General features: G+C 43.2%; 1 protein-coding gene across 17 annotated transcripts in view; it reads left to right on the top strand.

Moving 5' to 3' along the window:
* Positions 1-23,694, top strand: part of dnmt3ab (DNA (cytosine-5-)-methyltransferase 3 alpha b) — a 495,665-nt gene that overhangs the window by 400,724 nt on the left and 71,247 nt on the right. For 11 of the 17 annotated variants that reach the window (XM_067984389.1, XM_067984385.1, XM_067984390.1 and 8 more), the window contains 5 exons: positions 665-709; positions 800-879; positions 14,350-14,373; positions 15,659-15,771; positions 18,991-19,174. In XM_067984389.1, coding sequence (XP_067840490.1) covers positions 665-709; positions 800-879; positions 14,350-14,373; positions 15,659-15,771; positions 18,991-19,174 — 446 coding nt within the window. The remainder of the gene's footprint in view (positions 1-664; positions 710-799; positions 880-14,349; positions 14,374-15,658; positions 15,772-18,990; positions 19,175-23,694) is intronic. The other 6 variants (XM_067984397.1, XM_067984395.1, XM_067984388.1 and 3 more) reach the window with 1 other exon arrangement.

Here is a 23,694-nt window from a genome sequence, read left to right as displayed (position 1 = left end):
CAGCGATGGGGTGTTTACATTGGCACTTATTATCCCTTCCATGTCCTTCCACTGTCCTCGAGCAGCTCTCCACGGGGCCCTACATCATTCTGTTCCAAACAGTGTCTTTCCCCCTCTGCCTGCCTTGGCTCAGCAACACTTCCACATCTACATAGGCGAACCTGGGTGGGGGGAGGGTTCTCTCTCCTCCTGCAGGCCTCACAGACATTACCGTCAACAAACTTTTCTGTTCTTCTCCCAATCGGTTTTCCTGGATGCCATCCCCTTTAAACTACTGCATGCCTTTCAATCCTCAGGAGTTCACATCCTCCGATGGATAAACTCCTAATCTGTGGCATTCCTGAAGACTGGAGCTCATCCCAAATATTTAAGTTAAGCTTTACCTCAGAAATTGCACAAGTGGGCATGAATCGCACTCTGCCCTACTCCCGGCTGGACTTCAAGCCAATGGAAAATCTCGGCTCAAGTGTTTACCAGCATCAACCCAGCATCAAAATGAAACAATTGGCAGTGTGGAAGTGGGTTTATACATGATCTGGGAGTGTGTGATGCTTACACTGGTTGCTGACAGTGGAAAAATGCTTCAATTCTATAGCAATGATATCTAAAGAGAACATCAGAAACATAAACTATATCTTTTTCATAAATTTCTTTTGTGTTTCAGAGAGGCTAGTCTATGATGTGAGGCAAAATAGCAGAAACATTGAAGGTAAATGCATTCACATTTCATTAAGTAAATAGTTTATTCAACAAAGATAAGTTTAGCTTGAGCTAATTGTTTTTCTTTCACTGTTTGCAGATATCTGCCTTGCCTGTGGAAGTCAAAATATTTCTCTTGAGCATCCTCTCTTCATCGGAGGCATGTGCCAAAGTTGTAAGGTAAGAGGAAATATGTTTTTTTCTCTCGGGTTTACAATATCACTGGTGATAATTTAGAGCAACAGTCTGTCAACAGTTTTGATTTTCAGCCTGACAATAGCATGAGACAGGGCTATCACCAGGCTTGTGATTCAACCCCATCTCACCAGGGACTCACTCAGGACAGAGGGCTGGCCGGTCTAAAAGGTGTTGGATCAGTAGAACTGCTGACATACCACCTGATTTTCCCCTTTTTGTGATGGAGTGACCAGAAGCAGAGATAAGATCATTAGGAAACTAGTCTTATCTCTGCCCGGGTATATCATTCATGTTTCCTGGACGCCTCTCGCAACAGACATGGCTGCAGTCCTGAACTTCAGCTACATGTTACAAAAAGTAACTCGTGAGGCTTTAAGGAAAACGGGCAGAAAAAGTTGAACAAGTTAGGGCTGATTTTAACTTTCGGTGGTGACGGAAAACGGGAGGCAGCAGATTGGAGTCAATGGAAAGGGAAATCAGGCAGGGTGGATAACGGGTGGCCGATCCACTACCGCCCGCTTTCCACCACTGCTAGAAGTTAAATTCAGTTAGGCTGGTGGCAAACATAAAAGAGAATCCAAAAGTCTTCTCTAGGCATAAAAACAGTAAACGGGTAGTAAAAGAAGTGGTGGGGCCAATCGGGTACCAAAAAGGAGATCTTCTCATGGAGGCAGAGGGGATGGCCGAGGTATTAAATGAGTACTTTGCATCTGTCTTTACCAAGGAAGAAGATGCTGCCAGAGTCTCAGTAAAGGAAGATATAGTTGAGATACTGGATGGGCTAAAAATTGTTTAAAAGGAGGTACTAGAAAGGCTAGCTGTACTTAAAGTAGGTAAGTCACCCGGTCCGGATGGGATGCATCCTAGGTTGCTGAGGGAAGTAAGAGCGGAAATTGCGGAGGTACTGGCCATAATCTTCCAAACATCCATAGATATGGGGGTGGTACCAGAGGACTGGAGAATTGCAAATGTTACACCCTTGTTCAAAAAAGGGTGTAAGGATAAACCCAGCAACTATAGGCCAGTCAGTTTAACCTCGGTGGTGGGGAAACTTTTAGAAATGATAATCTGGGACAGAATTAGCAGTCACTTGGACAAGTGTGGATTGATTAGGGAAAGCCAGCACGGATTTGTTAAAGGCAAATTGTGTTTAACTAACTTGATAGAGTTTTTTGATGAGGCAATGGAGAGGGTCGATGAGGGCAATGCAGTTGATGAGGTGTATCTGGACTTTTAAAAGGTGTCAGATAAGGAGCTGCATAATAGGCTTGTCATCAAGATTGAAGCCCATGGAATAAAGGGGACAGTAGCAGCATGGATACAAAATTGGCTAAGTAACAGGAAGCAGAGAGTAGTGGTGAATGGTTTTTTTTCGGACTGGAGGGAGGTGTACAGTGGTGTTCCCCAGGGGTCGTACTAAGACCACTGCTTTTCTTGATATATATCAATGATTTGGACTTGGGTGAACAGGGCACAACTTCAAAATTTGCAGATGACACAAAACTTAGAAGTGTAGTAAACGGTGAGGAGGATAGTGATAGATTTCAAGGGGATATAGACAGGCTGGTGAAATGGACGGATACGTGACAGAGATCTGGGGGTATATGTGCACAAATCATTGAAAGTGGCAGGGCAGGTTGAGAAAGCGGTTAAAAAAGCATATGGGATCCTGGGCTTTATAAATAGAGGCATAGAGTACAAAAGCAAGGAAGGCATGATGCACCTTTATAAAACATTGGTTTGACCACAACTTGAGTATTGTGTCCAGTTCTGGGCACCACACTTTAGGAAAGATGTGAAGGCCTTGGAAAGGGTGCAGAAAAGATTTACTAGAATGATTCCAGGGATGAGGGACTTTAGTTATGTGGATAGACTGGAGAAGCTGGGGTTGTTCTCCTTTGAACAGAGAAGATTGAGAGGAGATTTGATAGCGGTATTGAAAATCATGAACGGTCTAGACAGAGTAGACAGAGAGAAACTGTTCCCATTGGCGGAAAGGTCAAGAACCAGAGGACAAAGATTGAAAGTGATTGACAAAAGAAGCAAAGGCGACATGAGGAAAAAACTTTTTTACACAGCGAGTGATTAGGATCTGGAATGCACTGCCCGAGGGGGTGGTGGAGGCAGATTCAATCATGGCTTTCAAAAGGGAACTGGATAAGTATGTGGAAGGAAAAAATTTGCATGGCTATGGGGATAGGGCGGGGGAGTGGGACTAGCTGGATTGCTCTTGCATAGAGCCGGCACGGACTCAATGGGCTGAATGGCCTCCTTCTGTGCTGTAACCTTTCTATGATTCTATGATTCAGTCCTACTGCCTCCCCAACTCACTTCAGCAGCAATCCAGAAAAATCAGTGGACTAAATATGTTCATAAATGAAGTACAACCAGGAAGGGAAACTTGGTGGGAGCAGAGTTTTTTATTCAGAAAACTCATGCTCAGTCAACCGATGAAACAGCCATCCCCAAGAATCTTTGATGGTTGTTTCTAAAGGTGATTGCTCGACATTGGATTTACTGGAGATGTGTCTGTATATGTGTCTGTCGATTTATTTATCTGTCTAGCTACCTATTGGTGTAGACGTGTATATCTAACATTGTCTCTGGTGCACATTTTGGTTGGCACACCAGAATTTTTATGTAACACTTCAATGTCGTATGTCTTTGTGCGAATTTGTTGCAGTTGATTGGCTCAAATTTCACATTCATAAAGCAGCAACAAATCAGAATTGAAGAGGTAGGGAACGCATGAATCAAAGGCGAGGAAAGCAACTTGTAAAAGCTACCAATGAAGAACCTCTAAGGACATATAGAAACAATGATTTAAGTAACCAGTCAGCAAACTCTACCAATAAAAGAAAGCAGGAAATGAGCTCATGAAATTGCTCCAAATATTTGTTGAAAATCCTTTCGGCCGCCATCTTGTTTTCTCCACAAAACTGAACATTTATTACTGGGCATAATGTTTGTAATATAATAAGGACATTAAAAAAAAAATGTTTAGAAAAACATAGGCCAGGAAATTCCTCAAAGCTGCTCCCGCTGCGCCCATGTTACTTCACTGGAACTGTGGTGGAAATCCCATCTATACACGTAAACAGGGCTTCCGCCGCACCTCTGGCAAAGTAACATCAGCGGAAAGGGAGCAGCTCCGAGGAACTTCCTGGCCATTATTAAAATTACCTACACGATAGTCTTTATGTTTTCTTTGAGTATTTGTGCGAGATGATTAAGCCATGAGTTCATGCAAGTTCTCAGGTCCACCATTGTTGGCTGAAGAAGCTCAAGCTTGCAGGCTACAGGTCCCAGCATTCAGCTATGTGTACAACTTCTAGAATTTTTTTTAAGATCATCGGTAAGACTGGCCATTCACGGAATTTTGTAGGCCCTGCACCCTCCAATGAGAAATGGCCAAAAATGAAAAGCTTCAGGAAAACTATTTTTTGGACAGTGAAAGTAACCAAAATTTGTGGGGGGTTTGCATAAAATATCAAAGAAAGGTAAGGCACAAAATGTTGATATTATCTGAGGTAATTTAGGTTACTATATTCTACAGTGCACATGCTACTTATATTTGGGCTGTTTACAACAACAAGAACAACTTGCATTTATGGAGCACCATTAACATATTAACATCGTAAAACATTCCAAAGTGCTTCACAGGAGCGTTATCAAATAAAATTTGACACTGAGCCACGTAAGGAGATATTAGGACAGGTGACCAAAAGCTTGATCAAAGAGGTAAGTTTTAAGGAGCATCTTAAAGGAGGAGAGAGAGGTAGAGAAGCGGAGAGGTTTAGGGGGGGAATTTCAGAGCTTAGGACCTAGGCAGCTGAAGGCACAGTTGCCAATTGGTGGAGCGATAGAAATCGGGGATGCACAAGAGGCCAGAATTGGAGAAGCGCAGAGATCTCTGAGGGTTGTAGGGCTTGAGGAGATTACAGAGAGAAGGAGGTGGGAGGCCATGGAGGGATTTGAAAACAAGAATGAGAATTTTAAAATCGAGGCCTTGCTGGACCGGGAGCCAATGTAGGTCAGCGAGCACAGGAGTGATGGATGAGTGGGACTTGGTGCGAGTTAGGATATGGGCAGCATATTTTTGGATGAGTACACATGTGTGGCAAATCAAACTTTAAACATTGCCAAATTTCAAAGAACAATTTTTATATTACGTAATGTATTCTAAATGGTTACAACAGCAGCTTTTTATTTGTTTTTTTGCTGCGAACTGAAAAAGATTGTTCATAGAAACAGGTAACAACTTCTCTAAAGACTATACGATTAATCAAGTCTGTAAAGAAGTGCTAAATAAAAGTTCTAAATTTCACATGTTTTACCATAAGGTTTTGCTTAAATATGCTAAGTACTATTGCAAATATATTTGGTAAAGACTGAAAGAGGGTAATTAAAAAAAGGTTCAACTAAACTTTTATATGTTTCTTGGTCTTCACTATAAAAGCCACACCTTAAATGACCATTAAGGATAAAGGGCTGTGTTCCCCTATGATACATGAAGACATTTATTCATGTAACTGTGGTATCTATTTATGTACCTGAATGGGTAAGGGAAATACTGTTTATTTTCCTCCTCCTTCCAAAAACATTTGTTTCGCTGTCTCTGGGCAGGATCTCTTACTTTTTTCCCCAAAATTCTTTCACCAGAGATGTGCAAACCCAGCAGCCTTCCCCTTTATAACAATATAGGGCATGATTTTGACTCCAAGCCGGGAAGGGGGAAGGGGGTCAAATTGCAGATGGGTCACCTGGAAGTATGGGTTTCCAGGACTTCGTTACGATTTTGACGTAAATGCATCTTTTATTTTTTTATCGGTTTGCCATCTGGCTGACCGGCCTGATTGACAGGCTGGTCTCAGTCAGACAGGAGACCAGCCAGGGAGAGGACGTGTTCAGGTGAGTCTTTGTTTGTATGGATGGGGGAGGGCATAGGTTGGCACAGGTGGCATGGGTTGGCACAGGGGTCACAGGGGGTAGTCAGTAATGGGGAGAGGGATTGGGGGGTCAGTCATGGGAGAGTGTCGGGATCAGGGTCATTGCGAGGGTCCACGATCATGGGGAGGGGGATCAGGGGTGGGGGTCCACAATTGTTTGGGGAGGGATCAGAGATGGGGTTCCGCAATAGTTGGGGGATCGGGGATCAGGGGCAGTGTCGGTGATTGTTGTGGGGGGGGGGATTGGGGGTCCGCAATCATTTGGGGAGGTCGGTAATTGGGTGCTGGGGTCCGTGATCGTTGCGGGGTTGTGGGGGGTCGGAGATCGGGGGCGGAGGTCCGCAATCATTGCGGGGGGATGGGGGTGGGGCTTCGCGATCGTTGATTTGGGGGGGGGTCGTGATCATTGGGGGGTTGCTGCAGGTAGGCTTGTTGGGCCTGGGGGAAGCACTCCTGCTCCTCTGGGCTCACAAGCTGTGCCAGAAACGCACCTCCCTGTTAGTCTCAGGCCTTCTCGCCTACTTTCACGTGGCTTGAAAGAGAAGGCCCGGGAATCCTGCCCCCCTGGGGTTGAAATTGGAAACTGTGGAAAAATGGAGGCCCGCAGCCTCCTTGAAAGGTTTTAATGCCCGACCCGCCTCCTGGGAGCAGTTTGGTCGCCTGCCCCTCGTCCCACCCGGTGAAAACTGGAAATGGGCGCGTTGGAGGCGGGTTGGGGGCGGGCCCGAAATAGTTGCAATTTTGAATGCCCTCCCATTCCCAATCCACCCGCTTTTCCCTTTTAAAATCGTGCCCATAACCTCTGATTCTCCATAAACAATACCAGTAATATATGCATAAAATGTTGCTTCCAGCACATATTTTTGTCTGTCATACTTTAGCACTATCACAGTTGCACATTTCTGTGTAGTTTACACCATTTCTCCACGTGTTCCACTAATCTCCCATCGGAGAACCCCTGAGGAAATTCCAGGTGAAGATTATTAATGAGATATAGATAGATATAAAAGTCTGGCATTCAGCAGACTTCCATTACACTCCAGATATCAGACTTTGTTACAAATGTAAACTAACCTTAATAAAGAGGAAGAAATCCAGTGATTCAATGCCAGATTTGTTTGACCTGCAACCTGAAATTCTCTGATCTGCACAGTTCCTGCTCCTAACAATTAAACTCTGACCTCAGGCTATGTTAATTTAAGAACAATTAGATTGTATAGCTTTAAAGGGTCACAGCTCCACCATGGTAGCAGAATAATACATTGTGCATTATATGATATAACACAGCTGTCCTTATAAAACATCATATCATCTGACTTACCACAAGGAAAATCTTGAGAGTTTGCTTGTATATATAACAGTTTTTGAGATGCGTCCAAACACTTCAAGTGTCACATTTTGTCATTCATGCAAATTTCTATGTCACCATAAAAAAAAGTGTGAGAAAGATCATTTCCAATCTGCAAAGAAATTTCCTTAGTAGCAGAAGATACCTTCTAATTGACTTCAGGGTTCAGTAATTAGCCTCTAACTAACATCAGCATTTAGACCTTACGGCCTTGAAGGGAGTGGCCAGTTACACTCGGCTGCCCCTAGAATAATGCATCCTGTTCTTTATTCAATCTGGCAAAATCAATGCAATCCAGTTATGGCCAGTACAGTTGAGACTTACAGGACAGGTTAGACACCATTAGCTTTTGTCTGGGTCTGAATCTTGGAGTCAGGACAGTGATCTACATGCACCATTCTCCTAACACTTACATAGTGAACGGATTCTGGTTTCTGTGTAAAATTGTAAACCTGCTATCCGAGGCAGGCACAATTCCCTTATGCTGACAACGTGACATTTACTGATCTCACATACTTGACAGTTATTGCATCAACATCATATCCCACATGACCGCATGTTTGTATCACAGTACAATTTTGCATCGTGACACAAGCATGGCTTATGTGTTAAATTTGGCTCAGCAGATATAGAAAGCTATCGGGGAACTCACAGTTCCGGCCACTGGTCACATGACCCACGAAAAACTGGGACTGCACTGCCATTGGTTATGTGGAGGATGGTTAGGTTTGTATTTGCCAGATTCATTGATGCTGCAATATTTACATGTCAGCAATCATTAACATTGGAGAAAGGAAAATTTGCCTAAAGGATAAACCAATGAGGTTCCATATTGATAGAGTCCTTTCAGTGGATGCATCCAAGTAATGTAATGTAGCTGCACTCTATTGAAATAATGCAGCTTCCAAGAAATTTTTGTAACTTATTTGTTCTTATAAGGGGTATTTTAAGAATCCATGCTGCCTGTGAAAAGCCTCGCCTTCCAGAAGTGCATATTGGAAATTCAGTCATGCACCACTCACAATTGTCTGATCGTAATAGTCAAAAAATCATGGGTAGCATGAGACTAAATTTCCTATATGCATTGCTAGCAAGTGAGGCTCTCTACCGGCTGTGTAGACATTCAAGATTGGCCTATAATTTCACCTTCCCCATTTGGATGCAGTTATCTCTGTCCTCATCTGGTGTTAAGCACCATGCTACTATAAAGGTTTCCACCCAGCTCTCTGAGGAATAATTGGTGAAACTCATTCCATGTGTTTGTGAGGTTAAATGTCATTCAAGACTGGGATTTGACTTTGGATCCAACTAGTTTGTAACTTTAGTGTTACAACATTGGATCATCCCATTTTCAGAAAATCATTTTTTTCCTCACATGGTGAAAATACTGACCAGAATGAATTGCTCTGCACCAAATGTCTCTTCCATTAACAGAAGGGTGAGGATCATAGTGAATTCTGTAACCCAATTCACCCTGACCTCCAGCTCAGGAGCACACACAGGGGATACAAGTCCCCGTGGACACAAATTAAAGAAAACTTTTTTATTTGAGATAAGTGTAAGACTGGAGACTTCACTAAAGATGAACACATACAGGTATATGGAATGAATAAATTACCAAGACGTATCTATAATGGGCTGGAATTTGCTGGAACAGGGCATCTAGCGGTGTGCCTGATTAGTTAGGCTTTTTCTACACCCTTCAGCTCAAAATTTTTTTGCCCTGTAAGTTGCTGGAAGTGCGAGCTGATAACAGGGCAGTGAGGGCAACTGGGCATTCGAAACCTTGGTGAACAATGGGACCAAAGGTGTATCTCCTGAACCAAAGAGATTTAAAAATTGAGAAATTAACAGAGGAAGGACTGAGAAGAAGGGCGAATCAGAGTGGGTGAATTCAATGTCAAATCAGGTACAGAAAAAGAAATAAAGAGAGGGAACGAAAGATTGGATTGAGAGAAAAAAAAAGACAGAAAGGAAAAGTAAGAAAAAAGATGTTTTAATTTAAAATTTAACATTTTTTAAATCTCCAACAACAATTCACAACCTGAAGGAATGAGACTCCACACTTTTAATTGTTTACTTTCTGGGCCAGAGAGGTTGATTGGCAGTCATTAATCATTTTTATGTTGTTAATAGGGTACTTACGGTATTAATTACTAGACTTAACTTTCTGTGGCGAGATTAATGTGCAAATGCACCAACTTCATGAAACTCATGGGGAGGTTGAGGGTGAGATGCCGTTTCCGCGAAGCTAATGGCAGAGCGCCGCAATTGTTCAGCAACTTGTGGCAATTCACAATTAGTGAGGTATCTCTTCCTCTCCACCAGTTGCTGGCTGGTTTGCACATTAATAACAGTATGCATCGTTCATATGCCATTATTTTTTCAGCAAATTGGCATCCAGTATTTTTAAAATCTTGCATATAGCTCACATTTCCTGTAACACTTTTCCATCACTTTCCCTGTTATACTTTGTTGATAACACCCTTATTGTTCTAAGACAACATGTCCTCTGACTTACCACGATCAATGCCACAGGTAATCTGCTAGTTCAGTGTATAGATAGAGAATAACTCACTGGAGACAGTCACATACAGGCATATATATACTTAATATAGATATTACACTGCATAAAATTGTTATGCACATGCTTAACATGTTCGTATTGAATTCTATTGTCTGCTATTTTGATGGCGCTGTTATCCCATTTAAAATAAACACAGAGGTGGATATTATCTAGTATCAATATCATAATGGTCACATGCATTTATCAGAGAGTATCTCTGTAGAGCCCAGGAAGCAGTTATTTGAGTGAAGCAGACGCAAGATGTCCAATGGCATTAGGAGGAAGAGTTATACTAACATGTGGGATTCTGCACATGTGATGCAGAATACTCTACAGGGGAAAGGGAACAGCCAGAAGTCATGGTCCATGTGGGAACCACACAGGATAGAAAAGGGATGAGGTCCTGCGGTCAGAGTTGCAGGAGCTAGGGAGGAAGTTACAAAGCAGGACCTCAAAGGTAGTAATCTCTGGATTACTCCCAGTGCCACACGCTAGTGAGTACAGAAATAGGAAGATAAGGAAGGTTACTGCATGGCGTGACATACGATGCTGGAGGGAGGGCTTCAGATTTTTGGGGCATTGGGACCAGTTCTGGGGCAGGAGGGACCTGTTCAAGACGGATAGGTTGCACCTCAACAGAGATGGGACCAATGTCCTCGCAGGGAGGTTCACTAGTGCTGTGGGGGAGAGTTTAAATTAATTTGGCAGTGGGTGAGCACCAGGATGCAGCATTAGAAAGGAGGAACAAGGTGCACAAAGGATTGGGAGAGGCAGATAGCACTAGAGTAAGAAATCGTACAGTATTAGGTGGGATCAGACTAATAGAGAGTATGAGAAGGTCTAAGATAGGTTTAGAGTACATGTGTGTAAACACATGAGGCATGGTAAATAAGGTTAGTGAGCTGCAGGCGCAAATAGCCACATGGGAATATGATGTAGTGGCAATAATGGAGACATGGCTCAAAAAAGGGCAGGATTGGGTATGAAATATTCCTGGATACAAGGAGTTCAGGAAAGATAGGGAAGGAGAGTGGCAGTATTGACGAAGGAGAATATTGCAGTGCTGGAGAGAGAGGATGTCCTTGAGGGGTCAAGGACCGAAGCTATTTAGTTGGAGATAAGAAACAATAGAGGTGCCATTACACTACTGGATATATTCTATAGGTCAGCAACTAGTGGGAAGGATATAGAGGAGCAAATTTGCAGGGAAATTATAGAGAGGTGCAAGAACTATAGCTGTGGGGTACTTCACCTATCCTAATATAGACTGGGATAGTAATAGTGTAAAGGGCAAAGAGGGGAAGGAATTTATGAAGTGTGTTCAGGAGAACTTTCTTTATCAGTATGTTTCCAGTTCAATGAGGAAGGAGACATTGCTGGATCTGGCTCTGGGGAATGAAGTGGGTCAAGTGGAGCAAGTGTCAGTGGAGGAACATTTAGGGAACAGTGATCATAGTATCATAAGGTTTAGATTAGTTATGGAAAAGGACAAGGGCCAATTTCAGTGGATTGAGAACGGATCTGGCCCGGATAAATTGGAATCATAGATTGGTAGGCAAAACTGTAATTGAACAACGGGCTGCCTTTAAAGAGGAGATGGTTTGGGTACAGTCTATGTACATTCCCACGAGAGGGAAGGGTAGAGCAACCAAAGCCAAAGCTCCCTGGATGATGAAAGAGATAGAGAGTAAGATGAAGCAGAAAAAGGAGGCGTATGACAGATGTCAGGTTGATAATACAAGTGAGAACCAGGCTGAATATAGAAAGTTCAGAGGGGAAGTAAGAAAGGAAATAAGAAGGGCAAAGAGAGAGTGTGAGAATAGACTGGTGACCAACATAAAAAGGAATCCAAAAGTCTTCTATAGGTATATAAAATAATAAACTGGTAATAAAAGGAGGGATGGGGCTGATTAGGAACCAAAAAGGCAGAGGGCATGGCTGAGGTACTAAATGAGTACTTTGCATCTGTCTTTACCAAGGAAGAAGATGCTGCCAAAGTCACAGTAAAAAAAGAGGTAGTTCAGATACTGGATGGGCTAAAATTGATAAAGAGGAGGTACTAGAAAGGTTGGCTGTACTTAAAGTAGATAAGTCACCCGGTCCGAATGGGATGCTGAGGGAAGTAAGGGTGGAAATTGCAGAGGTGCTGGCAATAATCTTCCAATCCTCCTTAGATTTGGGGGTGGTGCCAGAGGACTGGAGAATTGATCAAAAAAGTGTGTAAGAATAAACCCGGCAACTACAGGCCAGTCAGTTTAACCTCAGTGATGGGGAAGCTTTTAGAAATGATAATCTGGAACAAAATTAATAATCACTTGGGCAAGTATGGATTAATAAAGGAAAGTCAGCATGGATATGTTAAAGGCAAATCATGTTGAACTAACTTGATTGAATTTGCAGATGACACAAAACTTGGACGTGGAGTAAACAGTGAGGAGTATAGTAATAGACTTCAAGAGGACATAGACAGGCTGGTGGAATGGGCAGACACATGGCAGATGAAATTTAACACAGAGAAGTGCGAAGTGATACATTTTGGCAGGAAGAATGAGGAGAGGCAATATAAATTAAATGGCACAGTTCTAAAGGGGGTGCAGGAACAGAGAGACCTGGGGGTATATGTACACAAATCTTTGAAGGCAGCAGGACAGGTTGAGAAAGCGGTTAAAAAGCACACGGGATCCTGGGCTTTATAAATAGATGCATAGAGTACAAAAGCAAGGAAGTTATGTTGAACCTTTATAAAAGATTGGTTCGGCCACAACTGGTGTATTGTGTCCAATTCTGGGCAGCACACTTTAGGAAGGATGTGAAGGCCTTAGAGAGGGTGCAGTAATAATTTACAAGACTGGTTCCAGGTTTGAATAGAATGGGCCTATACTCTGTGGAGTTTAGAAGACTGAGAGGTGATTGCAAGAAACATGTAAGATTATGAGGGGGCTTGACAGGGTAGATGCTGAGAGATTGTTTCCCCTGGCCGGAGAGTCTAGAAATTGGGGGCATTGTCGCAGCATAAGGGGTCGGCCATTCAGGACTGAGATGAGGAGGAATTTCTTCACGCAGATGGTTATGAATCTTTGGAATTCTCTACCCCAGAGCGCTGTGGATGCTGTGCATTGAATATATTCAATGCTGAGATAGATAGATTTTTGGACTCTAGGGGAGTCAATGGGATATGGGGATTGGGTGGGAAAGTGGAGTTGAGGTCGAAGATCAGCCATGATCTGATTAAATGGCGGAGCAGGCTCGAGGGGCCGTATGGCCTGCTCCTGCTCCTATTATGTTCTTATGAGGGACTTCAGTTATGTGGATAGACTTGAGTAGCTGGGGTTGTTCTCCTGAGAGCAGAGAAGATTTAGAGAAGATTTGATAGAAGCGTTGAAAATCATGAAGGGTTTAGATAAAGTAAGTAAAGAGAAACTGTCCCCATTGGCAGAAGGGTTGAGAACCACAGGATGCAGATTTAAGGTGATTGGCAAAAGAACCAAAGATGACATGAGGAAAAACTTTTTTTCACAGCAAGTAGTTATGATCTGGAATGCTCTGCCTAAAAGGGTGGTGGAAGCACCCTTTCAAAAAGTAATTGGATGAATTCGTGAAGGTAAAAAATTTGCAGGGCTGCAGGGAAAGAGCGGGGGAATGGGACTAACTGGATTGCTCTCAACAAGAGCCAGCACGGGTTCAATGGGCCGAATGGCCTGCTTCTGTGCTGTAACCATTCTATGATTCTCTTGATACATGGCCATTTCATATCTGCTTTACTCAAATACTCTATTTATAATACAATAGCTGCAGTTTGTTCGGGTGCAAATCTGTTTTATTTTTGTCTTATTATACAAACGAACATAAGGCAGAGTTCACCCAAATTTCAGTTTATGCTATTTCCACTAATACAAGGTTAAGGAACTTTCACAGGTTGTAGCATATTCTGGACGGAGAACATGTGGAGGAGAAGCTGTTATAAGAGAAATAAACCCTTTGAGGACTGTTGAATGTATTAGATTTATGTGAATAAAAATAAAATTTATTGAAGTTTTGGATTATTTGGATAAGAACGTGAACGAAGACCTGATGCATGCTTTCACACAGCTCTCTTAATTAGCTTATACTACTCGACAATACATGTTCACATGTTATGTGAAACGTGATGGGCCCTATTTTCAATAGTTTGCATTTCTTTTTGCGCAATGGCTGCCCAGCTTGCAGAGATGCACTGCAGAACATTTGTGAAATTTTCCTTTAGATTTTCGGGAAGTTTTCAAAATTGCGCACTGTTGCACCTTGATAGATCAAGTTATAGCTCAGTGACGCGTTTTGCGCTATCTTGTGTCAATTATGTTATTGGAGAAAATCAAAAATGGCGCTTTTTAATCTTGATGGACCAGGAAAATCTTGCGGGAAAATAAAATGAAATGGAAGACAATGGCAGCCCCTCCAAACACCGCTAACAGTTGGGAAGATGACCCCTCTGAGTGAGAAGTTATTTCTTGTGCGTTGTTCTGTTTCCCAAGACACATACACATGCCTTGTCATTTGTAAAACAAATTCACATTTTTTTTTATTTTAATGTATGTTTCTTGTTTCTGCAGGGCTTACGGCAAGTTAAAACTGGGGTAAGTCATTTTCACGCAAACCTGACAATTTGCGGCAGTTTATGGGATTCGAATATCGCATCCTCAGTGCGATAATCCTACGGGAATTGCCTCCAAAAACTGCAGAAAATCTTTGCAGAAGTTTTTTTATGCAAATGCCATGCGCTCTGCCCCAGCCAAAGGGAAAAAAACGAAAACTTATGCAAACGCAAAAAAAACCCTCTGCGACTAACATTTCAAAACAGCAAAAGGTTTGAAAATAGGGCCCTAGGTTCTTATTGTGAAAGCTGCAAAGGACAGCGAGTACTCAAAGGGTTAATGGGGAATATATTGAGGGGGGGAGGAAGTACTTTAAATGCAAAGTATCTTCCACTTCCCCATCACAGTGTGTGCCACACAGCATTGGGCTTAAAACAAGAATATCATTGATAACTAATAACTAGTTGTTGGCCGCTTCCATAGATCAAAGTAGACAGTCACTTGATTGAAACAGATGTGAAATGTAAGGTGAAAGAGGGAAGGTACTCATGGTGTGTAAGATTCTCCCCTACTTCATGTCTGTCTTGCATCTGCTTGAATCAAATCACTGCCTCTGGAAGAAACAAGGTAGCATTTTAACTATTGATTATCTTTCTGCAGTAGTTTCAAACCTATCTCTGTGGGACACACACATGTAAAATACATCCCCTCCCCTTTCCACCACCACCATGGGCATATCCCTTTAAGAGAATTATTATCTATTTTCAGTCCTCTTTTTTCCTTTCTCTAGGTCATCGCCCACCATTTCCTGACTGAGAGGACGGGCCGTTAGCCTGTTTCAGGCCTCTACCAGTGTCACTCTTTGAGTTGGCTTCTAGGAAGTGCTTGAGAGCACCACAGATTTACTTAACCTCCGATTCTCCCTCCCTGCTGGGAAGCACCTTGTCTCCACTTACCACCTCAGATACCCCAGCAGGTTAGCAGGCCTGAACCCATATCCTAAAACTCTGTAACGTGGCATATTGGTACATCAAAGCCACCAGGCTATCCCAACAGAATGCTATTATTTGGTCAGATATTTTTTTAAAAATACAAATATAATTTGGTGTTAATCAAAGTTTAATGTGGTGGAAGAATTTGCAGATGTGTGAGTGACGCCATTTCAAGGTATGCTTCAAAGCACCCAAGCACTGAGTGGCACAGATAATCCAAGAGCCAGCACCATTGCACTAGCTCACAATGATTTTGAGGTGCAGCGAAAGGCTAAAGAAAGTACAACTGAATCATTTGATTGTGAAATTCCTAATCATGTTGTGGTTGTTTACAGAATTGCTTCTTGGAGTGTGCATACCAATACGATGATGACGGTTACCAGTCCTACTGTACCATCTGCTGTGGGGGCAGGGAGGTACTCATGTGCGGAAACAATAATTGTTGCAGGTACGAACAATTTTGATTTTACAACTGGGAAAGGAGAAGAAGAAATGCAGAATGCAAAATCAACTTATTGGACACTTGTTGCAACACAATGTTACTTTACATGGAACTGGTTAGACCCCATCCTACGTACTCTGCGCAGTATTTGTTACCAAGACGTAGGAAGAATAATATCGCCAATGAGTGGATCTTACATTGGTGCAAAGGTTGTGACAGACTACTCAGGACTGAGCCACACCCCTCATGATCCAGGAGTGTGTAGTCCACTATTAACATCTCAGCTTGTGTAGTCCACTATTAACATCTCAGCATGTGTAGTCCACTATTAACATCTCAGCATGTGTAGTCCACTATTAACATCTCAGCTTGTGTAGTCCACTATTAACAATTATCCAATTTTGCAGTAACAGTATACATTGAAATTTCCATCTTCATTCTGTTTCAATGTGGAAATGTCACTCATTGCCAGACTGCTAAAATCGCCACAGTATTTACTTACATTTAAATCATATATACAGATGATTAGGAATTTGGTGATATTGAGACATAAGGCAAATTTATATATATATATATATATACACAACATAGTAAAGTTCTCTTAAAGAACCTACCACAGTAGAAAAAGTATTGTGTAACTTAGTAGCACAAATAGTACAATAAACTATACTCCAGTGATGTCTTTTAGTTTCTTGAGGCTTCCCTTCATGAGTATACATACAGCAGTTTTTGTAATGGAGTTCCTCCTTACAAAATACTCAGATTCTGCAATTACGACAAAACTGCAGGCACAATCCTACTTTAAGGATGTTTTCCCTTTTGTAATTAAGGTTGTCAATGAATTAAATCGAGTATCAAAGTAACAATACTGTTTTTAATACATGATAAAAGTATGGGCTCTGTTAATGTTTCTTCAGGATTAAAATATAATGTTACAGGAACTAGTTGTTGTTCTGGGATCATTGGTGCAGGTCCTGGGGTCTGGGATCACTGGGAAGGGAGGTCCCAGTGTCTGTGAGCATTAAGGATGGGCCGAGCTGTTCAGAGCATTAAATATTAGAGTCTAGCAGTATTGGGCATTATTGGGATCAGTTAGTAATGGGGGCATCAGGGTCTGGCAAATGTATGGGGAAGGAGAGCCCAGGAGAATGGGACCCAACTGCCCTTGACCTCTTTCTAACCAGGCCCCAACCCATGGTTGAATCCACAGTCTCTTTTCCATCCTCAGGTACTTCGCCCCCCCACTGATTTGCCCATTCTCAGCCAGTTCCTGTCTTTATGTTACTGCCTTAAAGCATTTAATAGTAAATGTTATGCTTCTTAAAGTTAATGCATAAGGTGTGCAATTGCCTGCTATGCATTTCCAGAATATTTTAGGTTGGAGTGTAATACGGCCAGCTACCTCAGTGTTTCCGTGACTCTACCCTTGCTTGGTTCCACTCTTATCTATCCATCGTAGCCAGAGCATTTCTACCAATGGCTTCTCCTCCCACCCACAATGTCACCTTTGGAGTGCTCCAAGGATCAATCCATTGCCTCCTCTTCCTCATCTACATGTTGACTCTTGGCGACATCACCTGCAGGAATGCTGTCTGCTTCGGTATATGCACCGATGCTACCCAGCTCAACTTCTCCACCACTTCTTTTAACCCCCACCAATGCCTCTATGCTGTCAGACTGCTTGTCCAGTCTTGGATGATTCATAACTTCCTCCAGTTAATCATTGGGAAGACCAAAGTCATCATATTTGACTCCCACCACAAGCTCTGTACTCTCATCACTGACTCCACCCCCTTCCCTAATTACTGTCTCAGGCTTAACCAGACTGTTTGCAATCTCAATGTCCTGTTCGACCCAAGCTGAGTATCCTACCCCATATTTTCTCTTCGTGCCGCCACTGACAGCCACACTTTCAGCCACCAAGGTTCCACACTCTGGCATTCCTTCCTGAATCTCCTCCACCTCTCCTGAAATGTTATAACCAAGAATATTAAATTCCCAGTCCGAATGCTTTGTGCATTCACATCCTTACTGCTCAATCCTGACTCCATTTTTTGGAATGTTGACTGTTTTCTCATTTAATGTTTTAATATCCCTTCTACAACAATGTTTTTATTTCTCACAACATCATAGGCCATTTCTTTCCCTTTCTCCATTGATAATATTTTCTTTTATTTATTTCAGCAAAGCCTTCTGCTTCTATTCCAATAGTTTTATTAATCATGATCTCCCTTGCTGATCTCAAACTGAGACGTTCCCCACCCACCTGCCATATTAGTTTAAATCCCTCCCACTGCTCCCTCTACCCTTTCCATGAGAGCATTGGTGCCATTTTGGTCCCACTAAAGACTATGGCCTAGAAATGCGTCCGTGCAGAGCTTGTTTCTCAGTCACGACTCGGACTACTAAGGTCCCAATATAGCAGGCAGGAAGTGTGCCACCCGCCATATTAGGTAAGGACAAAGAGGCGTCTTTTACCCACGCCTGAAGCAGGCGTTAGACTGTTTTTTAATGTATGCAAATAAGGGGCCTAACACCTGTCTGAGGTCCCTTCTGCAAGATTGGTTTGCCCTGAGGCAGCCAGCGCCATCACATGCTGTACTCAGGGAAACCAGTCCTAGGGATTGCCTGCAATAAATAAGGTAAGTAGCTTACCTGAATGCAAGCACTCCTGATCCCCTGACCCCACATTTAATCCCCTTCGCGATCGCCGCCACTCCCTGTCAGAGGAAAATTCAACCCAATGTCTTCAGAAGGTGACTTAATTCTCCTGTTAGAATAGTAGACAGAAAGTTGATACAAATGTATTTGCATGGTAACAGCACTCACAGTAATTCTCAGGCTATTATTCGGTTTGTTTCTGGACAGAACATTCGCTAGAAGTACTTTATCATTTCTCAAGAGTCAACGCTAATACTTGCAAAACCATATTGTGATGTAGTACATTTAGTAGAAAACAGAAATTTTCAATTTTAGTTTCTTGCTTCTTCAATGGGAATTAGTTGTTATTCGATCTCACTGTTGAGAACTGTCAAATCTGCAGTATATTATTTCAGTTATGTTGGCCTTGTTCCTTAAACAACTTTTTAAAAATGTCATTGAAAGTTTTTGCTGAAAGCATTGGTGCCAGCAGTTTTTTCACCCACCAAAACTGTAGGGTCCAGAGATCAAGTCTTGATCTTGTCACCACATATAGTGATGATGCTCCATTTTCTGTTCATGTAGGTGCTTCTGTGTGGAATGTGTGGACCTACTGGTTGGACCAGGTGCTGCACAGGCAGCTATAAAAGAAGACCCCTGGAACTGTTACATGTGCAATCATCAAGGAATCTTTGGACTGCTAAGGCGGAGGGACGATTGGCCAATTCGGCTCCAACAGTTTTTTGCTAATAACCATGACCAGGAATTTGTGAGTATTATTTTCACGAACTTTCTTTTCAGAGATCTGCTACATGTAATGATATGGCCAAACTAACACACTTCCTGACTCAAGACAATCTAAATTTGCAATTTTCCTGCCTCCTATGGTGTGGAAATACCCTAATTCCATTCAATAAAAATCATCTTAACAAATTGCACTTGCACAGTGGTCAGCATACATGTCAACCATCAAAGTTTTGCAGTGTCAGGCGGTGGAGATAGGGTTGCACCTCTCATCACCTGGTCCTATCCAAATCTAACTGATAATGCACAGGACCAGGTGACTGTCTCCTCTCCGCACCACTCCCTGTGCTCATGGCAGGGGTTATACAGTAGATAAGAACAGGAATTCTCGATTATTGTGTGCAGACACCTGCCATTGGTGCTGGTAGTGCACAGAGAAGAGAGAGGATTCCAGTATGGTGTAATAGCAGGCAGACTCAGGTAGGAGTGGGACTGAGTAGGTGGCAGGTAATGGATGGCAACAAAAGGGGGATAGTTAGGAAGATAGGACCAGGAGTAGGCCATTCAGCCCCTCGTGCCTGCTCCGCCATTTGATAAGATCATGGCTGATCTGTGATCTAGCTCCATATGCCTGCCTTTGGCCCATATCCCTTAATTCCTTTGGTTGCCAAAAAGCTATCTATCTCAGATTTAAATTTAGCAATTGAGCTGGTATCAGTTGCCGTTTGCGGAAGAGAGTTCCAAACTTCTACCACCCTTTGTGTGTAGAAATGTTTTCTAATCTCGCTCCTGAAAGGTCTGGCTCTAATTTTTAGACTGTGCCCCCTACTCCTAGAATCCCCAACCAGCGGAAATAGTTTCTCTCTATCCACCCTTTCTGTTCCCTTTAATATCTTATAAACTTCGATCAGATCACCCCTTAACCTTCTAAACTCTAGAGAATACAACCCCAATTTGTGTAATCTCGCCTCGTAACTTAACCCTTGAAGTCCGGGCATCATTCTAATAAACCTGCGCTGCACTCCCTCCAAGGCCAATATGTCCTTCCGAAGATGCGGTGCCCAGAATTGCTCACAGTACTCCAGGTGCGGTCTAACCAGGGTTTTGTATAGCTGCAGCATAACTTCTGCCCCCTTGTACTCTAGTCCTCTAGATATAAAGGCCAGCATTCCATTAGCCTTATTGATTATTTTCTGCACCTGTTCATGACTTTTCAATGATCTCTGTACCTGAACCCCTAAGTCCCTTTGGACATCCACTGTTTTTAACTTTTTACCATTTAGAAAGTACCCAGTTCTATCCTTTTTGATCCAAAGTGGATGACCTCACATTTGCCTACATTGAATTCCATTTGCCACAGTTTTGTCCATTCACCTAATCTATCAATATCGCTTTGTAATTTTATGTTTTCATCTACACTGCTTACAATGCCACCAATCTTTGTGTCATCGGCAAACTTAGATATGAGACTTTCTATGCCTTCATCTAAGTCGTTAATAAATATTGTGAATAATTGAGGCCCCAAGACAGATCCCTGCAGGACTCCACTAGTCACATCCTGCCAATGTGAGTACTTACCCATTATCCCTACTCTCTGTCGCCTTTCGCTCAGCCAATTTGCTAACCAAGTCCGTACTTTTCCCTCAATTCCATGGGCTTCTATCTTAGCTAACAGTCTCTTTTGTGGGACCTTATCAAATGCCTTCTGGAAGTCCATATAAATAACATCCATTGACATTCCCCTGTCCACTACTTTAGTCATCTCTTCAAAAAATTCAATCAGGTTTGTCAGGCCAATGAAAGGGGACAATTGAGGAAATAAATGGCAATAAAACGGGGGCATATGTAGAACTGGATGGTAATAAAAGGGGGGAAATAGATGGCACTGAAAAGGAGGGGAAGGGAAATACATCAAAGGAAAGAAAGAAGATGGTTTTAATGAAAGGGTGAGGGAAGGAAACAAGCTGGGATGAAAGAGGAAGAAGAGTTCTGGAATTAACTAAGAGGCAGTGGAGATAAAGAATGCCAGCTTGAACTGATGGAGTAAAAGCAGAGTAACAGCTTAATTGGGTTGGAGTGGGGAAAGAGTGCCAGCTTGAATTGAAGGAGAGATGGGGAAGAGTTTTAGTATGAACTGGAAGGGGTGGAGGAGAAGAATATGGGCCTGATTTTAAAAAAGAAAAACGGGTGGGATGGGGGCGGGGGGACATTCAAAATCGCAACCATTTCGGACCCACCTCCAACCCGCCCACTTCTGGTTTTCACCGGGACGGGACAAGGGGCAGGCAACCAACCTGCTCCCAGGAGGCGGGTTGATGATTAAAACCTTTCAAGGAGGCTTCAGGCTTCCATTTTTCTACACTTTCTGATTTCAACCCCGGGGGGCCGGGATTCCCGGGCCTTCTCTTTCACGCCACCTGAAAGGAGGCAAGAAGGCCCATAACTAACAGGTTTGTAGAAAGGCACAGCTTGTGGGCCCAGAGGAGCAGGAATGCTTCCCCCAGGCCCAACAAGTATACCTGCAGCGACTCCCCAACGACCGTGGACCCCCGCGATGACCTCCGACCCACCCACCAACAATTAGGAACCCCGCCCTCGATCCCCGACACCCCTCCCCAATGATCGCGGACTTCTGCTCCCAATCCCAGACACCCCCCCAATGACCGCAGACCCCCGCCTCCGATCCCTGACCTCCCCCCCACCGCGATCGTGGACCGCGCGATGACCCCCGATCCCGACACCCCCCCCGTGAATGACCCCCGATCCCTCCCCCCATGACTGACTTACCCCGTGCCAACCCATGCCCCATGCCAACTCATGCCAACCCATGCACCCCGTGTCAACCCATGACCCCCCATCCATAAAAACAAATACTTACCTGAACACGTCCTCTACCTGGCTGGTCTCCCGTCCGACTGAGACCAGCCTGTCAATCAGGCCGGTCGGTCGGACAGCAAACCGACAAAAAAAATAAAAGACATCCTTACATCAAAATCGTAAGGACGTCCGGGAAACCCATACTTCCAGGTTTCCCATCCGCAATTTGACTCCCCCGCCACTTTCCTGGCTCGGAGTTCATTTTAATTTTAAAATTTTGTTTTCCAGTGGACCTTATCTCCAGACCTCCCTAGATACCTGCCACCAACTTTGGCGGAAGTTCAGCAGTAGCCCTGTTTACGCTGTAAACTAGGTTTCTGCTGGTTATGGCAGCAGAGTGAGAGAAGCCCCAAGGAAATTCACCACCCCCCCTCCCCGGTCCCCCCAATGTTTCTTCTTCCTCCAATACAAGTCAGAAAATGTTCTGTTTTCCTACTGCTTAAGGTACAACGCCCAATGTTACTAGTTGTTTTCACATGCTCTGAGCTTTTCTTGAGTTGTCAGCTTTTTACAGGTTGTGCCAACTTTTGTTAGTTTTTCTAAGTGACATTTATAGATCAGGAAGTCTCGCAAAGCCAATCAGCCCAGCATATGTCTATCAATCTCCTGTGCCTGGGGCAGCTGTGCATGCTAGCAGAAAGCAACAACTAACTGATGAGGTGGCTGATTGCTGAGAAATATTTATAGCCCCCCCCCTCCCCCCACCACCCCCAATCAGCCTGGCTCCACACCTTCCCTCTCCAATGTCATGTCTGCCTCTTTGATGGCTCTGAAGCAATGTTGTTTTCGTATTTCCACATTCTTCCCTTGGAGAAGAGTGCGAAGTATTGAAAGGATTCCCAGGCTTATTAACAGTCTGACAGGCTGCGACGTGAATGCTCCTTCCATGGCTGTAACCATTTTTATACCAGCTGATTAGGGTGATTTGTTCTATACGACGGGAGGGTTTTATGGTCTCTCACCACCCGTACAAAGAGGGGAAGTCACCCACATCCACTGGACGCAAGTATCCCACTGGATGTCAAACCAGAATTCAGTGCTGGAGCTCTGGTCTCCACTTGTCTGGACTGACTAGAGCAGGGTTCGAACCCTTTTGACTCGGGTGGGAATGCTACCACCAAGCCAAAGGCTTGCTGCTCTGAAGCAATACAGAAACAGTTCTTGTTTCTTCATTTGATCACTGGATAACGTGCTTCATTTTAGCTATCCAATTTTCTGCTCCTATTTTCTTTGTTTCTATGTTTCAATCATTTTCTAGTAGGCATCGCAAGTGAGGTGGTGGAAGATCTGTGAAATGTTTCAAAGCTAAAATTAATATTTTTTCAGTTATTTTGCAATGAAGTTGTGTCCACGTTGTTTGGATGTCTTTCTGCAGGATTTGTGTGCCTTTTTGTATGCTCACTCTGCTCTATATGTCCAAGCTCTACAAATTCAATAACAAGGTCTCAAGTAGGTGTTAAGGCGTATAGCTAGGGCAGTTAAATATGAAACTAGAAATATAATACTCACCTTATACAAGATCTTTGAATGGCCACATCTAGAATATTGTGCTCAGTTTTGGTCCCCTCACAATGTAGAAGATATTGCGGTCCTAGAGAAGAGGAATGTCACCAGAATAATAACTAGCCTTAGGGCTCTTCATTTCAGGATAGGAACGAAGAACTACGG

The sequence above is a fragment of the Heptranchias perlo genome, chromosome 5, assembly GCF_035084215.1.
Source record: "Heptranchias perlo isolate sHepPer1 chromosome 5, sHepPer1.hap1, whole genome shotgun sequence".
Taxonomy (NCBI): Eukaryota; Metazoa; Chordata; class Chondrichthyes; order Hexanchiformes; family Hexanchidae; genus Heptranchias; species Heptranchias perlo.
The sequence above is the reverse complement of the archived record's forward strand: the minus strand, read 5'-3'. Positions and strand labels throughout refer to the sequence as shown.